Source organism: Vicugna pacos, chromosome 10 (assembly GCF_048564905.1).
Source record: "Vicugna pacos chromosome 10, VicPac4, whole genome shotgun sequence".
Classification (NCBI taxonomy): domain Eukaryota; kingdom Metazoa; phylum Chordata; class Mammalia; order Artiodactyla; family Camelidae; genus Vicugna; species Vicugna pacos.
Window position 1 is genome coordinate 26,766,091 of NC_132996.1, and position 19,048 is coordinate 26,785,138.

General features: G+C 39.1%; 1 protein-coding gene across 6 annotated transcripts in view; it reads left to right on the top strand.

Annotated features, from left to right (window-relative positions):
- C2CD3 (C2 domain containing 3 centriole elongation regulator) overlaps nt 1-19,048 on the top strand; it is a 106,834-nt gene that overhangs the window by 52,032 nt on the left and 35,754 nt on the right. For 5 of the 6 annotated variants that reach the window (XM_072969235.1, XM_072969237.1, XM_006203342.4 and 2 more), the window contains 7 exons: nt 158-341; nt 1,539-1,711; nt 2,841-2,964; nt 5,630-5,898; nt 6,406-6,495; nt 9,433-10,035; nt 12,909-13,247. In XM_072969235.1, the coding sequence (XP_072825336.1) occupies nt 158-341; nt 1,539-1,711; nt 2,841-2,964; nt 5,630-5,898; nt 6,406-6,495; nt 9,433-10,035; nt 12,909-13,247 (1,782 nt within the window). The remainder of the gene's footprint in view (nt 1-157; nt 342-1,538; nt 1,712-2,840; nt 2,965-5,629; nt 5,899-6,405; nt 6,496-9,432; nt 10,036-12,908; nt 13,248-19,048) is intronic. The other variant, XM_072969236.1, reaches the window with a different exon arrangement.

Consider the following 19,048-nt stretch of genomic DNA (forward strand, 5'->3'; position numbering starts at 1 on the left):
CTCATCTGTGCAAAAGTAGTAATACCTGCTTTGTTTCTTTAACAGGAGTATTATGATGATAAAATTGAATAATACTGGGTATTAACATATTGTCTTACTACATATAAAACACTAAATGATGTGTTGGATTATTCTGAACTGCTTTTCTTTTCCATAGGAATCACTCTGAAGCCTTTCAGATCTGCAACCACACTCTGTGTTCCAGATCCCGTCTTTAATAGTGAGCACCATCACTCTCTTCTGTTGCCAACTGAAGTTCCAGTGCAAAGGCTCCTACTCAGTGCCTTCTCTTCACGTGGGCTTGTGCCTGGAGGTGGAGTCCAGTTTGAAATCTGGTGCAGGTAGTGTGGAGAACCCATTCCTGTGCCTAGGAAGAAAGGGCACAATCACTGAGCAACCCTTACCTTAATTAACCCAGACTGAATCGTAAGGAAGCTAAGAGGCCCCTTCTGCCCTGTTTAATATTATTTGGGTTTGATAGTGACGCTTGCCCAGATTTTACTGAAATCTGTTAAACTGTTAGGCTCTTGGGATTAGTTGTATCTTATACTTCTAACCACTACTTACATTTGGAAGGAAAGTTTTAGTTTCATCTCTTACTGTCACTCAAACATATCAGTCACTTTTTTTCTGCTCCTTTTCCTGCCTTATATAGTTCAGACCCTGATCATATCATGCCTAAGTTACTGGAACAGCCTCCTAACTGGTCTCCCCACTTCTAGACTCATTTCTTGCAATCTGTTCTTCCCACCACTGGAAGAGGAGCCTTTGTAAAATATAAATCCACTTATGTCACAGACTTCGGCAGATTTCCAGGGAAGATAATGGCATGAATACAGATGTTTAACCTCCCCCTTTGCATCACTACCTCCAAGAAACCAACTAAAATGACTAAGAGAACATAAGTATAAAAGGAGAGGGAATAGCATCAGAGTATACCTATATAATACTGGGATTTATACCATAAGGGCTCAGAATTGAGAAGAGTACCGTCTACTTGCCGGAAAGTTTTCCTAAATGCAGTCAGGTGAACGTTAGGTTTGATTTACAACCTTGTAATGTGGGAATGGAATATTTTGACTTGAGGAGGAAATAGAGTAGATACTAACAGATCCTTATCACCCCTCCAAAATTGGGGGTTTGGCCTAAAGCCATAGAAGAAGTTGGGACTGTTCCACTTAGAACCACTTGTGCTGCAGGATGGTTGCTTTTAGGAGTGGCTATGCCCAAAGGATCAAGCCAGATGCAGACTCATCAAACAGAAAGCCTGTGGGAAGCTGGGCTCGACACTGAACACAGTATAATTTATGAGTTCCCATAATAGTAAATCTAACCAGACATGACCATAGCTGTATACCACAAATACAGAACATAATGAACAGTAAATCTAGCCAGACATGACCTTAGCTGTATACCACAAATACAGAACAATCAGGCTCCAAAGAAAACTAGATACTGAAAGCTGATCCTTAGGACAGAATAAATCATTCATCTGCCTAATTCTTCCAGCTGATAGCTTTTGCTTTTGTGGCTTACAGGTACTATTATCCTAATGTGAGAGAACAGATGGTCGCCAAAGGAACCTTGCCATTATCGAGACTCTGTGCCATTGTTACCATGCAGCACCGTAATGATGTGGAAATACAGACCTTTACTCTCCCTTTAACCCCCAGGCCCGAGAGTGGGAAAGATCAGAGGAACCAATCATCAGGTAACTAAAGATCAGTGCATCTTTCCCTTTCAGAGTCAATAGATGTAAATATCCCTTTTCTCTCTAAATTAATGATTCTTCACATTTTGTAGTACTTACCCTTTTAGGAATCTGATAAAAACTGTGAGACACTTTCTCTTAGAAAATGACTATAAAATATACAGTGCAAATTTTTCATATAGTTTTAGAGAATTCATAGTTCTATAGACTTTCTATATTAATGTTGTAAATTAATTTCACTTTAACTTCCACAAGCATTTGATAAGCCCTTGTGGTATAAATCCCAGTATTATATAGGTATACTCAGGAAATTATTATTCCAAGGCAGCATAATGTAGGATTGGTAGAATGTACTCAGCATGAACTGGGAAATTCATTATAAGGGAGGAGGAAGTTAGGATTTAAAGTTGAAAGGGATTCATTAGAATTTGGACTTTTGGATCATATCCTAATAGTTCCAGCAAGATAACCTATCCTCTAAATACATCATCAGTAACTAGAATTAGCCTCCTAAATCAAGTTGCTGTTGGTACTTGCTAGAGAGTGTATGCCCAAACAACAGGCTTTATCTTACTGTCTTTAAAATTGAGTAGTTCCTCCTGACCTTCACTGATCAGCTTGTTCTCTTGTTCCTTAAAGCTTTTCCTGGGCTGGGGGAAAGCTTTCCTGAAATATAATAGGAGAGTTTTTATAAAAAGATGGCATGTGAAGGTATTTCAAGTGGTGGTCGTAGCAGGAGATAATAATATATAATCGTAAGAACTTTTCAAAGTTTTAAAAAGAAGAAAGGTTAGATAAGACTTCATCTCAATTCTATAAAAATAACTGGGAGTTTAAAAAATCAGGGATTAACTTCTGTCTCTGATAGTTTTGTCATCTTGGCAAGCTGTGGAATCTCTGAGCTATAGTTTCTTGGCTATAAAGTGAAAATAATAACTTCTGTTCTGCCTTTATTAATCCTCAAATACAATAATGTATTGTGATTCTGACCACAGACAGACTGTTGCACTGCCAAGGCCCCTTATTGTTCATTAGGGTTATCTTCTTCCTTCCTTCCTGACCAGGACTTGGGATTTGGTAGAACAGAGGTTATTCCAACTGACCTTCTTATTTTCTCCTCATTCTTCAGGTTTACTGGATGTGGGCCTAAGGTACAGGCGTACTCCAAGGACAGCAGAGGGAGTTCTTGCTGCCCAAGCTGTTTCCATCTCAGTCCAGATCATCAGAGCCTGTGGTCTGCAAGCAGCAGCCAAGTAAGTGCACCTTAGAAAAGCAGTTCTCAAACCAAACCTTTTCCACTGGGGTCCACATGATGTTTGATGATCAAATAATGTGAAACTTTCTTGTGTAAATTTCCAGTTTATTAACCACAACTCGACTCTTTCTTTTTCTCTTAAGAAAGCATATAAGAACATAAGTAAATAAATCACTTGCAAATTTTGCTATTTAACTGTTATTAACAACTTAGTTCCATGACCTTGTCCAGCAATTTTACCCTCTACCCTGCTTAACCACTTATTCCCACGGTCATGCCCTATGCCCTCAAACCAGGCCAGGACCAATCACTACAGCTCCTCCATAATCTCAGGTTCAGTCTCTGAGTACCACCCCCAGTTTTTCTAGCTCATTCCCCTTTAGTCTGTTCTCAGTACAGAAGCCAGTGATCTTATGAAAGCTTAAATCAGATCTTGACACACATCTGCTTAAAACCCAACAGTGCCTTTCCATCTCATTCAGAGTAAAAGCCAGAGTCCTTAAAATGTCTATAAGACCCCACATGGTCTGATCCCATTATCTGTAATGACCTCATCTCTTCCTGCTAGTTGCGCTCTGATTACTCCACTCCAGCCACTGGCTTTCTTATTGCTTCTGAACGCACCAAGCTCATTTCCTCCTCAGAGCATTTGTCTTGCTGTTATCTCTGCCTGGAACACTGTCCCTATATATAAACAGCATGGCCCTCTCTTGCCTCCTTAGGGTCTTTGCTCATATTGCTCTCTACTTGGATGTTCTTCCTCCTTTTGTCCACTAAACAAACTTCTATTTTCTTTCGAGATTTTCCAATCTTCCTCTATATCTCCCTACATATAGATAGAAATGGTGCTTTGTGCTTTGTCTATTAGCACCTTAGTTGCAGTACATATCACTCTGTTTCAATTGTTTGCTTACATGAGTTGTCCTCCATGAGGCTGTGAGTTCCTTGAGACGCAGACTCTGCCTGAACTCCTCTCTGTCCCCACCCCATAGCACAGTTCTAGCAGGTTACAGGTGCCCAGTGAGAAGGAGAACTAGATCACCATCCTTTGGCAGACTGGCTCACTTTGGACATGAGTTCAAGAAAGAAGCAAGGGCTTCTTAACTTCTTATTTTGTTACAACTTAGAGTCAGATTGTTTACCTCTAACTTCATGGTCGCTGAATAACTAATGGAATTATTGTCCTGTGAGATTAGACACTGAAGCAGCTGGTAAAATGTTCAGTCTAATAAATAATTTTCCTCACTAAATTCTCCAAATACACTTTTTCAATAATTGCCTGAGAACATCTTAGTGTTTATGAGATACCAGGGCAGTTTTTTAATCATGTCCTTTCACATATTCAAACTTTTGATGGTATCTCATTGTCAGTAGCAGTGGTCTCCTAACTTTAATTGTACATTCCTATTAATAAAAAAGTGGCACACCTCCTAAATATGTGTATACTTATTCATGTATAAATCATTTTCATGTACTATTATACTAATATATACATTATAAAATTTATCATAGAGTGGTAAAACTTTAATACATGAGATAACAATTCTAGAAGTTTTAATATTTTCTTCATAATCCCAGATAGTTTACCCTGTGGACCCTCTGGGTTGTACTCATTCCACTTTAGGGTACTGGTTCACAGGATAAGGTCCAACCTCCTTGCTCAACTTGGCATTCAACACCCTTCAAAATATCTTAATCTGAGTCTGTTTCTATTTTGTAAATAAGTTTGTTTTTGTCTTTCTTTTTAGATTCCACATGTAAGTGATATCATATGGTATTTTTCTTTCTTTTTCTGGCTACTTCACTTAGAATGACAGAAAATAAACTTATGGTTACCAGTGGGGAAAGAGGGTGAGAAGGAGTAAGTTGGGAGTTCAAGATTTGCAGATACTAATATATATAAAATAGATAAACAACAGATTCATACTGTATAGCACAGGGAACTATATTCAGTATCTTGTAGTAACTTATAGTGAAAAAGAATATGAAAGCAAATATACGTATGTTCATGTATGACTGAAGCATTATGCTGTACACCAGAAATTGACACAACATTGTGAAAGAAGAGTAGGAGTTACCACAATGCCCAAAAGCTGAAAATTATTCCAGTCAAAGAGAAGAACATAAGCAAAGGCAGTGGAGGCATAAAACGTGTGTATATGGAGTGGCTGTTCTGAGTAAGACCCAGCCCAGGTCAGAATTCTAACATATGGTGTTAACTACTGTTTAATCGACAGAAAAGGACTTGGAATTTTGATACTTAGTAGATCTCAGAGAGACTGAATAATAGATAAGAAACTCAACCGTTTCTCTGGGGACTCCTGGGGAGAATCAGATTGGATGGCAGGCCGTTTGTTATAAGTCCCACATCTGGTCTGTGTTGCAGTTTCAAGAAAGAAGGGCAGGAAGCTTGGCCAAGTACAGTGGAGTGTCCTCATAGTGTCACTCTAGTGGGCAGATGAATGTTGCCTCCCCCATACACATACACTGTGATATCTAGATTACTAAGAAAACACATTGTGGCAGCACTGCCAAAAGCCCAGGTAGGAAACATGTAGTTGGTTAGTGTTCTGGATGGCCTCATGGAAATGGTGATGTCTTCTAGGCAGTCAAGCTGATTTCTGATATCACCTCCTTCTGATTCCCACCCTTTTCCCCTACAGGGCTTTGGCTGAACAGGAACCTGCTCTACAGTTTAGCACCACAGTTGGGGTCAATGCCTTTGTCACCACTCATCTGTCCTTCCTGCCTAAGGGAGAACAGCGTCAGACCCGCCCTGTGGCCTGTTCCTTCTGCCCTGAGTTTTCCCATCACAGTGAATTCTCATGTAACTTGGTAACTCAGCACTGCAGTGGAGAGGCTTGTTTCCTGGCAGAGCTGTTGGAGTTTGCAGAAGTTACTTTTGCTGTTTATCATGAAGATACCAAGTCAGGTGAGCACCAGATGACTCACAGTCAGAATTTAAAAGGGCTCTGTTTTGAATGGTACAGCCCTTCCTAGGAGATATGTGCTGAGGTCTTTAGGGATGAGGAGTTATATTCTCTGAAACTTACTTCTTCAGGATGTAGCAAAAATAGAATATATATTGAGTGGTTTCAAGAGAATGTAGAGAGAGATACAGCAGATGTGTCAGGATATTAGTTGGCAAATCTAGGTGAAGGGTATATAGGAGGTCTTTGTAATATTCTTGTGACTTTTTTGAATGCCTAAATTTTTCAAAATAAAATGATTTAAGTATATGTATACATATATACATATGATTAATGGTTTAACTAAAATGATTGAGAGGGCATTCAAATTTTGACTGGAGCAAGACTTCCAAAACTGAAATTCACTGAGTGTAAATGGAGGCTTATATGGATATCTTTATTGTAAACCTAAGCGCTTTGGTTAATAGATTGCCAAATGATTTCTGTTCTTTTGTTTTTTTTTTTTACAGCCAGTGATATAACCAGTATCCACTCATTCAAAGATTATCTGCTTGGAGTAGTAAAGATTCCAACAAAAGAGCTGCTGATCAAGAGATCTGGTAGGGATCCTGGATTATCACTTTAATTTATAATCTTACCCTTTCCCATTCACTTCCCTGCAAGAGATCATCTTGTCTGGCTTTCTTGAAAGATATGCAGAAGAAAACATGGCCACTTAACACATGCTTCTGAATTCTCCCAAATACTTCAAAAGTTTTCTCAAAAGCATTTTAAATCCTTTCCTAATCATTTCAAAGATCTCTAATAAAGCAAAGAAGCTCAAAATATTGTATTGTCATCTTACTGTAGGAAAGATGGATGATCCTACATATAATAAGGCAATACATATTGCATTATTTCACACTCGGTAAAATATTTCCTCAGATCTTGTTTGAGCCTCATGTTAACCCTTACTGACAGGGATACAGGATTATTTTCATTTTACAGATGAGAAAACTTGCTCACAGAGGTTAAGTGATTTGCCAAAACCACACAGCTAGGTAGTAGAGTAGTGGAAGTCAAATCCAGATTCACCCATTCTTTTTCATTATACTCTCCTCTCTCACTGAAGAAGGAATAAGGGTATGAGGTTAAGGCCCAAAAGAAGGAACAAGACAGTCTGGAAATATTGGTTCTATCCTACTTTCTACTAGCTCAGTGACATTGACAAAGTGACCTTGATCTCTCTGAGCCCCAGTTTTCTTATCAATGGATAGAGATTGTTAATCCTGACAAGTCCACAAGGTAGGAATCCATGAAATAGGATATGTGAAGTACCTGACACATGATAGACAGTCAGTAAATGTTAGTTTTCCTTCTCTTGCCCATCTTCCTCCCTAGGATTGTGTAATCTAGTTTCCAAAGTTATATCACACATCTCCTAAGTATGTGAATTGAAATTTGAGCAGTACTCTAATGAACAGGTACTGTGTGCCTACCAGAGAGAAGTCTCTACAACTTGATGCAGGGTTCAGATCTCACTTCTGTCACTAACTGTGACCTGGAGCAACTCACTTCATCTCTCAGATCCATAGTTCCCTCATCTGTAAATATGGAGATAATAGGATCTTTGCAAGATTATTGAAGCAGTTAGTGAAATTATACACATGAAAGATCTTTACACAAGGCTGAGCACATAGGACACCTCAGTTTCCTTCCTTTTCAAATTTAATACAGAATTTGTCAGGGATCAGGCACCATCTGAGGAATCTCATCTCTACAAATTAAATTTAACCCCTTGGAAGTAAACCTTTTAAATAATTTGGGACATATCATTTGTCTTTATATTCAAAACTATTCTAAAGTGACTATTCTATTTTGTTTCTTTCTACCAATAATCTCAACTATAGAATCACAGAGCAAAACGAATGATCTAAACCAGCAGTTCTTAAGTGCTGAAATGGTGTGAAATTTTTTGTGTATTTGTGTGTTTTTCTGAGGATAACTTTCACTAAAGCCAAAGGGGCCTGTAACCAAAAAATGTTAAAAACCACTAATATTTGAAAGTAAATTAATACCCAGTGATGAGAATTTACTAAAGCTAAAGCCATAGGTTCTTAGACTGACTAAGTTGAAAGGAGTCTTAAGAGATTAGCCTCCTCATTTTACAGTTGAAAACTTGGAAGGCTCAGAAAAATTAAATACCTTTTCCAAAAGTCATACCACCTTAGGTGACCTTTGGCAAATTAATCTCAATAAATCTAAATCTTCTTATCTATAACCTAAATTAATAAAACCTATCTTAGAAAATTGCTGTGAATATTATACCAATCCACAATCTGTTTTATATAGTTGTGAAAACCAAAAAGCTTAAAAAAATGACAGGTTTTTTATTAACTCATTGAACAGCCAATTCTGACCTCAACTGACATGAGACCATTTAGTCTTTATTTGCTGACTTAGGCCTTTGCCTGATTGTATACAGTTTTATTGAAGCACCTTGTGCCCTTTCGTTTTCATATTATCTGTGTCCACTTTCTCACTACAACAGCACATTGGAGTAGTTGCAACAAAGACCATATGGCCCAGAAGACTAAAATATTTACTATCTAGCCTTTTACAAAATAAATTTACCAATCCCTGATTTACGGGATCACTGACAAGTACATAATACTCGGTTTATGTACCACATTGCCTTTCTAAAATCTGAAAATTTTTAAACTCAGAAATAAATCTCGCCCTAAGAGTTTCAGATAAGATATTATAAACTTATAATAGATGGAGTGTAGACTTCAAAGCCGACTAGACCTGAGTTCAAATCCTATCTCTGCTACCTGGTAGCTGTAATAACTTGGGCAGGTCTCTGAGCTTCCATTTTCTCATCTATAAAATAAGGATCATTATCACATTTAATCCTCAGAACTTCACAGGGTTATCAGGAGAATTAAAAGAAGTACTATATATAAAGCATAAGAGAATTTCTGATACATAGTAGATCCTCAGTAACAAGTAGCTATTACTTTAAATTGTTGTTTTGAAATCTAGTGCCTGGTCATTGGTGTGTGTTGACGAAGTGGCGGTTCCCTTGGTAAAAGACCCAGGACTAGACCCCAGATTTCCTGACTTCTTGTCCCATGCCTTCTCTGTTGTACTCATAGCACCATAATAGTATTTCACACTTTTTATTTTCTTCCAAAGCTCTTCCAAAACCGTTATCTTCTTTGACAGTCATAATAACTTTGGTAGGCAAGATCAGCACTAATTTTCCCATTTGTCAGGTAAGGAAATGAAGCGGAAAGAAGTTAATGGCTTACCCAGACTGACCTACTAGTTTGGTGCTGAGCCAAGGAGAGCATACAGGTCTTCCAACTCCTAGCCTTTGTTCTTCCACCTGATCTAATTGTCTTTCAGTGGTCAGATGAAACAAACTCCTTGCACTGTGGGTGTATGTTTTCTGTTCTGTCTTGGGTCAGGTTGATGATGGCTCTGGGTTGGAAAGTGGATAAATCTTTTTACTTTTAAAACAATCGTTGAAAATCTTCCTTTTCTCTCATAAGGGATCACAGGATGGTATCCTATCATTTTACCAGAAGAGGGGGCCCTGCCTCACGGCTTGGAGCTCATGCAGAAGATTGTAGGTGGTCTGGAGCTTTCAGTTTCCTTCACCCATCCTGGAGACAGAGAGCGAGTGTTAGAAGCTGCTGAGCTATTGGGCTGGAGCTTTGAGAATAATCTGAAGGATCTTGTCAAGATGGATGGAGATGAGCCAGCCACCATCACCATCTCCACCCCAAGGCTGTGGCTGCCTATCCATTGTGTGCTACTTGCTGGCCAGAGGCACATTCATAAGAATACATATTGCTACCTCCGCTACAAGCTGTACGATCATGAAGGCTTTTGGACCCCTCTCAAGAAGCCTAAGGAATCTACAAACAAAAAGCAGGTCATGGTTACTTTCAAGGCATCCAAGAGAGCAGAAGTCCCTAGGAGCCCATCACTGCTTTGGTACTTCAGAGAGGAGAGGTTAGAGATCCAAGTGTGGCGGGCTTATGGCAATGACAGTGTGGAGAGGCCCCACCAGACAGACAGCTGGATTGGCTCAGCCTATGTGGACCTGGCCAGACTTGGGGAGAGGTCAGCAAGGACACTAACTGTCAGTGGTAAGTAATGGCTCAGAGACCAGCCTCAGCTCTTGTGGTTTGAGCACCTGCTGTTCTATGACATGCATTATATAAGACACCCTCTCAGACACTATTTTATTTGATCCTGTAAGCAATCCTTTGAGATAGGTATCAAACCCATTTTTCAGTCATGAAAATGGGTACTCCAAGAGGTTGGGTAACTACCGAGGGTCACATGCTAGAAAGTGTTCTTAAATTATTGCATTTTGAAAGATTAATAGTAATTTAGTAATGTTTCTTGTAACTAAAGAGATTTCAGAAAGAAAGATGTCTGCTGGCTGCTTTAAAAAGGGCATTATCTAGTGATAGTATATCTTAGTGGGGTCACCACAGATCTAAGAACTGCCTCTGAACTTTGTAGCTTTAGAGTACATCCAAATTCATCAGATTTTTGCACTTTAACATAGTGCCTTGTATGCAGTCAGTTAATATGTGTAAAATAAAAATGAGTGAACTTAGGGAACTACCTTTAGCCACATGTATAAGAGACTATGTGATAACCTAGAATGTTAGTTTTTTAAATACATTGAAAAGCATACCTGCTAACGAGATTAGGTTATCCTTTCTCTCTGGTCAGCACATCTTGGAATCATAAAATCTACATGGTAATAAACTGGTTCACAAGGCAGAAAGGAAAAAGGTAACATTTTGCAGGTGGCAGTAAGGGTGCTTTTCTTTCAAACATTTGTTCAGTACCTGATATATGTACTTGGCCCTGGGATTCGAGATGAGTAAGAAATAGTCAATGAGCTTATAGTCTAAGGGGAGAGTAGAGTAATAAATAAACTACTTTACAGTGAAGCAAAAGAACTAAGAAAAAGTTATTCTCAGTGGCACTTTGAGAGCACAGGGATACAGTATCTCTTTGATTCAAGGACGATATCTCAGTGGAAGTGATGCTTGACCCACATTTCAAAGGATTTAGGAATAAGTCAACAAAAGGGGGAAACAAGTGTTTTCTAAATAGGGAACAGCATGGGTGAAGGCATAGAGGCAGGAAGCAGTTTGGTACATTTTAGGCACTGTCAGTAATTTAGTAATGCTGGATTTCAGGATACATAAGTGATGGGAGATGAAGCTAGAGAAGTGGCTGCAATACTGTTGTTCATGGCCTTGTCTAAGCAGGACAGTTTGGACTCTTTCTGAGAGCTATACAAAGCTACTATAATGGGTTCTGAATAGAAGAGTGGCATGGCTTTGCATTCTGAAAAAATAAGTCTGACAACTATAGTATAGAATGAATTGGAGATAGCCAGACTAGATTCTTCAAAAAAAAAAATTATTTACTCATCTTAACATTCCTGTAAAGTTAGTTGTTATTTCCCCCACTATACAGTCGAAGAAACTGAGTCCCAACCCTATTTTAGCTCTGTTAGCCTTGTGCTCTGACCCTGTTGTTGAGAAGATGGCCCAAGATAAAGAAGGAGGACTGCGTATCTGGGTGATCATCCCAGATTCTCTCTGGACCCAGCAGGTGTAATTCTGGCTCCCCTAAGCACTCATCAAATGCTATGTGCCCTATTTTATCTGGGCTGGCCTAGAGTCACTTCAGAGAGACTGCAGAAAAAGTCCTTGAAGTGTGCAAAGCTCACTTGAACTTTAAGTTTATAAAGACAGGCTTTTAAGTTCACTTTGCTGAAGAAAGTAGGTTTGGGATACCAATATAGATTTAAGGATCAGACTCAAGCACAAACACCTCTTTTTGTGGAGTGATACCAAAGGGAGTATTTAACTTTTCAGATTGTTCATTTTCCTCATACTTTTCCACATCTTACCAGTCTAAGCTTTTTATTCCTCTTGTAAAAGGGCCTTGTACAAAGCATGGCATTTGATGTGTTTGTTGAATGAGCCAGTGAGTTCATCTAATCATCCATCCAACCCTCCTTCCAAGTACTGTAAGTGTCTTGAGGATAAGAATTTAATTGTATGGCTTTTGGGTATCTTCCCATCTATGATTTGCTCATTTTTTTCGTTTGTGATAATCATAATGATCTGTATGTTGCATTGGAAGAAAACAGTTTAATTTACCTCAAAACAGGAAAAGACTGGAGAAGTTCCATCTTATTGCCATCTGTGAATCGATTGAGTCCATTTCCCTGAATTGAAATGAGTGTAATGAAGCAAACTTTGAGATTCTGAAGGAACTATAGTGCCTTCTGCTTTATAAATAAAATCTCATTTTAATATCCAGCAAACCAAAAAAAGTTTAAATCCCTGGGTTTAAATCTGCCACTTACTGGAAAAGTCATCTTGGCAGGTTACTTTACCCCTCTGAGATTCTGGCGCATGAGAAATACTCAACAAATATTAATTCCCTTACTTTTCTTTCTTCTACTACAACCTCCTACTTCCCTTCCAAATGATCTTCAAGGCTGCTGCCTGGACCTATGTAGTTGGTGAAAGGGGCTAAGTTGAGCACTAGGACAGCTTCCCAAGGAGAAGGCCCAAGAACAGGAGCTAGTAGGACATGTGGAAAAGAAGACAGGCCACTCCTGATTTAATCAGATCTTAAACTTTTAAGAGGCTTCAGAAGTCATTAAGTCTAGTTGCCCCTCAAGCACATGAGTTCCCTCTACAGCAGCTCTGCTTGGTAGTCATTCAGCTTTGGCCTGAAATCAGAGCTCTCGCTGCTTTCCATTATTGTAGATAGTGGTGGGGATGGCGGACGCAGTAAAAATTCTCACAGTGTGTATAACTTCATAGTTTGTTTTGCAGATTGGTATATTAGGGCCTATAGTTGCCCTGCCAAAGGAGACAGGGCCACAAGCACCCTCAGAGAGCATCTCCTCCAAGGTTAGAGTGAGTTCTTGGTTCCTGCTTGCCTAGTCTTGTTCTCCTCCGTCTTCTTGCAGGTGTGTATCCTCTGTTTGGACGAAATGCTTCCAACCTCTTAGGAGCTGCCTTGCGAGTTCATGTGGTTTTTTCCTCTCTTTCTTCACACCCTGGGCCCACTCATGAGCTGGACTCCATGGACTGCAGCAGCCACAGTGAGTCTGAGCAGTTCCCCAGAGGAAATGATGAGATCCAGCTCTCTCCACCACATGTCCACCAGAATTCTCCAGCCTCCACCAAGGTCCCCTGTAACAGCACCACAGCTGAAGTCTGCCCAGCCCAGGAGGGTCCTACCGAGTTGGATGGAACTTTTGCAGTCAGCATCCTGGTAGAAAGAGCAATGCACTTGAGCTTGAAAGGTATGCTCTGTTCACTTATCCAGAAATAGGTATCTGACTCTGCAGGCTATGGTCCTGTCTTCACAAATCTTTCTAATCATGACAGGGTCTGGAAGAACTATTAATCATCTTAATCAATAATTATTGTATTTCTCAAGACTAAAGGTTTAAGCAACATGAAAGCCTTTCTGAACCTGAGTGGGCCTTTTCAGTTATCCTAATTTCGCATATCATAAATTCCTCCGTCCAGAAACCTGAGTATCAACTTAGATTCTTCTCTTTTCCTTATCCACCATCAAATCATCAGATCCATTCATTGTTCCATCTCTCAAATGTCTCTTAGATCTCTGCCTTCTTCTCCATTCCTACCAACTCAAGCCCTCTTTATTACCTACCTAAGGCTAAGGATTCTTAACACTGGATCCATAAACTGCCAAGGGATCCAAGGATAAAAGTCAGAGTAGGTGAACTTGGATGGGAAAATAGTTACATTTTATTTTTATTAACCTTGAACTAAAATTTAGCATTTCCTCCAATTGTGAACATAGGCAATAGACAGTAGTAATATTAACAGTACCTGTGATGTTGTCAACAATAGAAATCATAGGTATTTTCATATCATATTTTAGTTACTGCAGATATCTTGGAATATTTATACCTATAATTACTTCAAAATTACAGTAATTATTAAACCTATAATTAAATCTTGTTATGATTAATGAAGCACACATATTAATATATCATAGTTTTTTAGTGTTTTGATAATATGCCAGTATGATTTGATTTCTTTGTAATCCTATGTATTTTACACTGTGCATTTTTAAAAAGTCAGTATTAAAAGATGAGGCCCATAGACCTCATCAGACAACCAAAGAACCCCTGCCATACTTTTATTCGACCTTGTAATCTCTCCTAAAATTTTCCCTTTGCTGTCACCCTTCTCTTTTGCCTGTCTTAATTCCTCCTTCTCTCTCAAGAGTCAGCTCAACGATCACCATTTACCAGAGTTTCCCTGACAAAAAGGTCCCCTCCTTTTTGCTCTTCTAGCACTTTTGCCCTCTTTATTATAGCATATATCACATGTCGTAAAATTGTTTGTATGCTTTACTTCTCCACTAAGTAGGTGCTGTTTAAGAGCATAGACCTTATCTGATTCATTCATTCATTCATTTATTCATTCAGCAACAAAACTTACGTAGTATTTGCTATGTACGGAACTGTCCGTGGTGCTGGGAATAAAGCAGTGAACAAGCAGACAAAAATAGTGCCCTTGTGGTGCTTACCTTCTTGTAGGAATGTATTCAACCCTGTATTCCCAGCCAGTAAATTATGTGTGTGTGTGACCTTGAGCAAATTATTCTGTCTTGAATTTCTCATTTGTCAGTGGCTATGATTAATAGTTCTGAGTTGTGCGATGGCTGTGAGAGTCAGAAAACCATAAGGTTTCAATATATGTCTTTTGGTTTGGCCTCCCTACTTGTCTCCTATCAATTCGATGTTGCTTCAGTTTTTGCTTTGTACCCTTATTACTTTGGAACAGAAACAAAACTCATACTCCATAGTATCTGTTGTTTGTCTTTCATTCCTATTTCTCCCCATACACACTACCAACAGACATTACTTTCAGGATTGTAAGCTTCCACAAAGACCCAGAGGTTCTTATCCTTCTCACAACCTTTGTGTATCAGAGACCTTAAAACATTCTATCTCAGGACAAAGTTTTCATATACAATCTTGCTTTGCTGTGTTAGAGATTCTGAGATCCTGTATGAGTCACAAAACTGGGAAATAGTTTTTGCTTTTTATTGCCCTACCAAAGCAGTCCATTTGTGACAAGTCTGATATGTAAAAACTGCATTTTTTAAAAAGAGAAAAATCAGTAGATGAATGAGTTTAAGGAAAGCACAGAAAAAACTTTGATTTTTGCAAGAGTTATTTTGGTGTTTTGTTTTTGCATTGAAAATGAAATTTAAGGTGCAAAAATAATTTATGTTCCATTTTAGGGGTGCCCCCCCATATTGCAAAAAGCAAAATATACTTGTAACTTTTCAATTAGGCAGTGAGTTACATTTTTTAAATATGGCTTCACAAGGTAATTGACAATAATTTATTGAGCATCTCCTTGTGCCAAATTCTATTCTCATTTTTGTACATTAATTATCTCATTTAATCCTTAACCACAACTGGGGTTATAGTAAGAGCAGATTACAGTACATACCCACTTTCCAAATGAGAAAACTGAAGCTCAGAAAGGTAAAATGAGTTGAGTTACACAGTTAATAAGCTCTACAGATCTGGAATTTGAATCCAGCTAGGTTTGGACCTGAAGCCCATGCTCTTTCCTTTATACCATCCTGCTTCTCAGATATGAGATACAGCTGTGTTTACCAGTTAGTCCTGTCTACACTCTGTGTTTGCTGGGGTGGTTATGTGCTACATGCCCAGTCCTGTGCTTACAAACGAGAATAGTGGTTCAATTTAGCAAGTAGTAAATCTGTGTCAGGCCAGTGCCAGGTACAGAGCAAATAACACATAGTTTCTGTCCTCCAAGAGCTGATAACCGAGTTAAGGGGATTGGTAACTACACAGTTCATGATATATGAAGCAGAATGTTCTGAGGGCCAGAAGGGTAATACAATATCTAGTTTTAAGACAATTTAAGAACACAGAAATAGCAGACATGTGTAAGAAATCAGAACTTTTTAGAATGAAGGTGATTTCAGAAAGGTGGGAATAGAATTCCAGGTGGATGTTTCAACTTGGACAAAGGTATTGAAGTGAAAAAGTGTATGCTCTAGGCTTGTTTGGAGGGAGCATGGGGGACGGTAATTGATCTCTTTGGCTAGAATTCATGGCCATTGTAAGGGAGCTACAGGAAATCATGAAAAGATAAATTTAAAAATTGCTGAGCTGCAGGAAGGGCTCAAGCTAAGACTAATTGACCTGATTTTAGGGTGGCTGTGGATGACACAATGGTGACTTTTCCCAGCACAGCTTGGCTTCCTTTCCCTTCCTATCATAACAAACTATAAGCGTTCCCTGGGCCTTTGCTCATGCACCTTTTTTAGCCTGGATTCCTTTCTCCCTTCCCCAATTACCAGACTCTACCCGGCATCCTGCTCTTCCCTCATTGACCCTGTTCCAGCCATGCTGGCCTCTTGGCTTTCTCTTGAATATATAGGCAGATTCCTGCTTGGGGCCTTTGAATCTAATGACCCTCTGCCTGGCATGTTCTTCACTTCTGGCATGTCTTTACTGGAATCACTATGTCTCAACAAGACCTCCCTTGATCACCCATTTGAAATTTCATCCTCTCCCCAACAATACCTATCCCACTTTCCTGCTTTATTTTTTATCATAGCCTTTAATAGTATATTTTGTTTATTTTCTTTCTAGAAAAATATAAGACCTACAGAGACAGAAATTTTTTTGTTTTGTTTTATTTACTGCTGAATCCCCAACACCTAGAACTATGTCTGACACATAAGCAGTAAATATTTGTTAAATGTGGAAGCCGATGAATCTGAGGCCTTCCTCAAATGCTTTCTCTTCCTTCTAATATGTTCTGTGATTTTCTACTTTGCCTCTCGTGCAGGAAACTTGCTTACGTGGAATTTAACAGAGGATAAGTTGCAGAGATTAGTGGATTCATTCAACAGATATTTAATAAGTTTCCTCTGTATCCACTACAGGGTATAGGATCATGTCCTCTTACACAGAAAGTTTCTGTCACCTTTTCTCTATTCTCACTACCCCCTTGCTTGTTCAGCCTTCAGAAACTTGGACTAATGAGATAGCCTTCTCAATGGTTGCTGCTCTCATATTCTCCTTCAGTATCTTTTTCATTCTACCACTGAGGTTATATGTCTGGTCAACAAACATGACCTCATCTCTCCACTTAAAATACTTTGTTGACTTCATATTACCTGCAGTCTCTGCTGTAGCTCACAGAGTGTCCCCTATCAGTCTTTCCAGCCTTGTCTCTCACCATTTCTTACGTTCAGCAGTTTGCTTTTTGTCAGTGCCTCGTTCTCTCACATTACCTTTGATCATACTCTTTCTTCCACCTAGAATTTCTTTTTCCCCTCTTCTTCAGCAAACTTGCTCCTCATCCTTCAAGAGTATACTACAGTGATACCAATACTTTGAAGTCTACTGACCACCCTATTAGCAGAAAACTTTCCTCTGTGTTCCCAAAACTTCCCCATCTGCAGCCCCCATCCCCACACAATTACTAATTACTAATTACTCTGTACTGAAAATGTTTCTTAACACTAGGCTGTTTGTTCTTTGGGATCAGGAACTGTGTGTTATTTCTGTATCTCAGCACCTTGATCTTTATGATGCAGCTCAGCAAACATAATGTCCTCTTGTTTGTGAATATGATGCTTAACACCTCTCATATTTCTGGCATGAGTTACAAATCTGTAAATCATTTGTTATTTGGCCTCTTTTTATTTAGCCAGCACAGATCAAGCATCAGAGTGGACACTTCCAGAAGTATCTTGTCTCTTGAGTCCCACCCGTGCAGTGATAAGCCCGTATAGTCCTTCCCCCCACAGATATTTATGCTTCAGTCAGACAGTGTGGTGTGTGCAGACCTGTCCACCATCTCTCCAATCATGTAATAGAAGGAATTCTGGAATGGAAGTCAGAAGACTGGGTTTTGGTCTTAGCTAAGCCATTAACTTGCTTCATGACTTTGGGCAAACTTATTTCTCGTTTCTTTAACTGTAAAATGTAATGATCACACAAGATCATATCTGAGATTCTCTTCAGCTCTCATCTTCTAAGAATATGGAGCTGAGGGCAGCATATCCCATACTCTGAGTCAGCTATAAATTACCAAGCTTTTGTGAAAATGATGTAGATGCTTCCTTAATATCTACATTGGCTTTCCTCCTGCCTTTGTGTTCCCAGCTTGTCTGCCTGTCTCATGCTTTGAAAGCTTCTTTCTTGAGGAAGGAAAGGAGTGGTTCCTTAGTGCAAAGTTGTGTACAGAGGATTCGCAAATAGCCCAGAATTATGAGCTCATCTGAGGCAGTATAGTCCCCACTGTGGTCCTGATTCTGAAACTAGAGTTTCTTGAGAAAAGCTGTCAGGAACTCTTAAGACAGCTTTAGTACTTACAAGATTTGTGTGCTTAAACTGATCATGACATACTAGACTTATCTCTAGCCCTGTCTTACAAATGAAGCAATTAAGGAATAGAGAGGTAGAGTGATTTGAAGTAATCTAAGTTATACTCAGTGAAAATCAAAACCATGTTCAGTGTCATCAGCCTTTAGAGACTCTCTTTAAACTACCCAGGCAGGGTTAGAGGGTCCTTCTGGGTTCCCACAGCCCCCTGTGCCTTTGGTATAGTCTTTATCTTACTATAATTATATAATTGTGTCTGCCTCCCGATCAAGAATCAAATCCCTCTCATCTGTGCATGTATGACAGGCGTCAGTTAATGTTAGCTTAACAGAACTAAACGAAGTTTTTATTAACGTACAAATTTGGGCATTGCTTGAGAGACAGTTTCCAGCCATTTGCTCCAGACCAAAGGGAAAGCTCTTCTCCTAACCAGATAGGATTAATTAGAATTATTGCAATGGAATAACCTTGAAATAGGAATTAGGAAACCTGGCTGGATCTTCTAAATGCTAGTTTTCCAGGTATGTGACTAGCAAGCCACTTTATCTCTCTGTTCCTTGATTGCCTTATTTGTAAAATAGAGACACCCATCTTCTGTGATTATCAGGGATGTTACCAGCACAAGTTTAGTGTGTAAGAAAACAGTTCATAAGCTACAAAGTGTTAAAAATAAGGGGTTGTCA